Consider the following 2500-nt stretch of genomic DNA (forward strand, 5'->3'; position numbering starts at 1 on the left):
TGGCGGCGCCGGCTTCCTCCGTGGTTGGGGGCCGCTCGGTGTCAGAGCCTGCCTGGAGCATCGTCGTGGTCATTGTCTGTGGCTTCTCCGTCTCTATGACTATCGTCGCTTCCGAGGCCGCGGGGGACTCTGTGGCGGGGGGGCTGACGGGGGCGGCGGTTCCCATGCTCGGACTGGTCGCCTGCGACTCCGTGACGTCGGGGGAGGAAGCCCCCGAGCCCGGGGCGACGGTCGTGTCCTCGTCGACAGAGTCTTGGCTGCCGGCGGGGAGGTCGGGCTGGGAGGGTGCGGGATCCACCGCGACGCTCACCTCCGTGGTGGGCGTCGCGTCGAAGCCCTGGCCATCTGAGCTGCCAGTGGATCCGGTGCCTTCTGCGTCTGTTGAGGCAGGGCTATCTACCCCGCTAGTGGATCCGGAATCTTCCGTTCCTGAGGCGGATGCAGGCGCTTCTGGTCCACTTGTAGAATCAGCTCCTTCCCCTGCGGTGGATGTAGAGCTTTCTGATCCACTAGCAGGTCCAGCTCCTTCTGTTTCCGTGGTGGATGAAGGGATATCTACTTCGCCAGCATTTTCACCATCCTGGAATCCTGTGGTAGATGCAGGAGACTCTACTCCACTTGTAGATCCATCTTCCCCTGTTCCTGTAGTAGAGGCCGGGCCTTCTGCTCCACTAACAGATGCATCTCCGCTTTCTTCCGTAGACCCAGCTCCTGTTCCTGTTGATGTAGAGCCATCTACTTCGCCGGTAGATGCTGGGGTTTCCACTCCGCCAGTAGGCCTAACTCCCTCTGCTCCGGCAGTAGATCCCGTTCCCGCAGCAAGTGTAGGGCCTTCTGCTTCGCCACTAGTAGATCCAGTTCCCGAGGTAGAAGCAGAGCCGCTGGCAGCATCGGAATCCCCGGGCGACTCTTGGCTCTCGCTGGACCCGTCATTCTCCGCGCTCGGCTGCCCTGAGGCGTCGACGCCCATGGGCTTCGTGCCACCACTGCCACCGCCCGATGGGATTTCGTTGAGGCCCGGGGGCGGCCTGGCGTGCGCCATCTTGCAACATGACCCAAAGTAGAATCTGTGAATTAAGCAAAAATTAGACTTTTCACTTTTACAAAAACTGTTGTGTAACTTTTAAGATTGAGTAATGTGTTTCAAATAGAAGTAATCACAAGGAATAAGCTCACATCTAGAATACAGTTCACATCAAAACTATTAAAAATTTATAAGAATGACTTCACTGATGAATAATTCCTCGTTGCAGTTATGCTTTCAATGAAATCCGAATCAGGGATCCGACAGAAGGCCAACTTTGACAACTTTTTTTTCATTTCCTAGTCAAAAACGATTTCCCTTCGTAACAACCCTGTCGAGAAGTACCTTAGCCTATTACGTCGAAGTCCTCTACGACGCTGACTCACCTGTCGATGCACGTGCCCAGGTGTGTGCCGTTGGCCTTCATGCAGTCCCACGCAAACATACACACGCCCGTCTCCCCGCCCTTGGACACGCAAGGCAGGGGTCTGATGTTCCGCCCGTAACCTGTGAAATTTCGGAGGTCAGAGCGAGCCGTTAGGTCGGCGTCGGATGTGGATCGTCATGTCAGGTCAGTATTTGGGTCAGGATATTTGTCAGCTAAGTCAAGGGCTGGAAGGGGAGGCCTAGCTGGCCCAGTCAGCTGTTAGTCGGGGAAACAGCTGAAGCTGAGAGGAGGTTGTGTCAGGCGTCAGCGGAAGAGGTCACGGGGTTCGGCTGACAGTGCCAGTCGTCCAGTGTGGAAGAAGAAATGAGAGAGAGAGAAAAAAAAATGCCAAATGCAGTAAGAAGCGACAGAAATCCGACCAAAATTGTCATAGTAATGCTGGATTGGAAGTCAAGTCCTTAGCAGAACAGACCAGTGAAGAATTTCCAAGAGGTCTTCTTCCTAAACAGGTCAGTCGAAGTAGCATTTCGAAGCTCAAGTTAATATTAATAAGCAGGACGTTATTCTTAGCACATACATGATTTCAAGGTAGGAATGCAGTTTGATGATATGGTCAATAAACATAAAACACAATATACACTATATACAGGGAGATAAAACTAGAAAATTGATTGCCATCACCGTCTTACCTATGTTTATCATCTATCAGTATGTTTCTTTTAACAATATGTAAATAAGCTCTTAATCTATCTCTAAGCTGTTGCTTTTTTATCTTTACATGTTGACTTCACTAAAGTCAACATAGTCCAATTATCACACCCAGTGAAATAACATTAACAAACACTTATAATGATAGAGCATTGTGTTCGTGCCGATGACGTCACTGCACTCGGTGAGGACAAAGGAGCCATTTTCCAAGTTCGGTTTTGTTTCATTTTCAGGTTTTCTCTCTTTTCTGTGGGTGACTGTATATATAAGGCATATAACAGCGAAATAGGCAAGACCAACAAAAGCAGGTACAGTTACCTATAAGTTGTCATATATTTCCATTCATTTACAAGTATATTTTTTTTCCCAAGCAAAAATAT

The 2500-nt window shown here is 50.1% G+C and overlaps 1 protein-coding gene across 4 annotated transcripts in view; it reads right to left on the reverse strand.

The window, feature by feature from the left end:
- Positions 1-2500, reverse strand: part of Np (serine protease notopleural) — a 60920-nt gene that overhangs the window by 7268 nt on the left and 51152 nt on the right. For all 4 annotated transcript variants that reach the window (XM_027358132.2, XM_027358134.2, XM_027358133.2 and 1 more), the window contains 2 exons: positions 1411-1531; positions 1-1067 (listed from right to left, as the gene is read on the reverse strand). The exon at positions 1-1067 is cut by the window's left edge and continues 927 nt beyond it. In XM_027358132.2, the coding sequence (XP_027213933.2) occupies positions 1-1067; positions 1411-1531 (1188 nt within the window). The remainder of the gene's footprint in view (positions 1068-1410; positions 1532-2500) is intronic.

The sequence above is a fragment of the Penaeus vannamei genome, chromosome 12 (genome assembly GCF_042767895.1).
Source record: "Penaeus vannamei isolate JL-2024 chromosome 12, ASM4276789v1, whole genome shotgun sequence".
Lineage (NCBI taxonomy): Eukaryota > Metazoa > Arthropoda > Malacostraca > Decapoda > Penaeidae > Penaeus > Penaeus vannamei.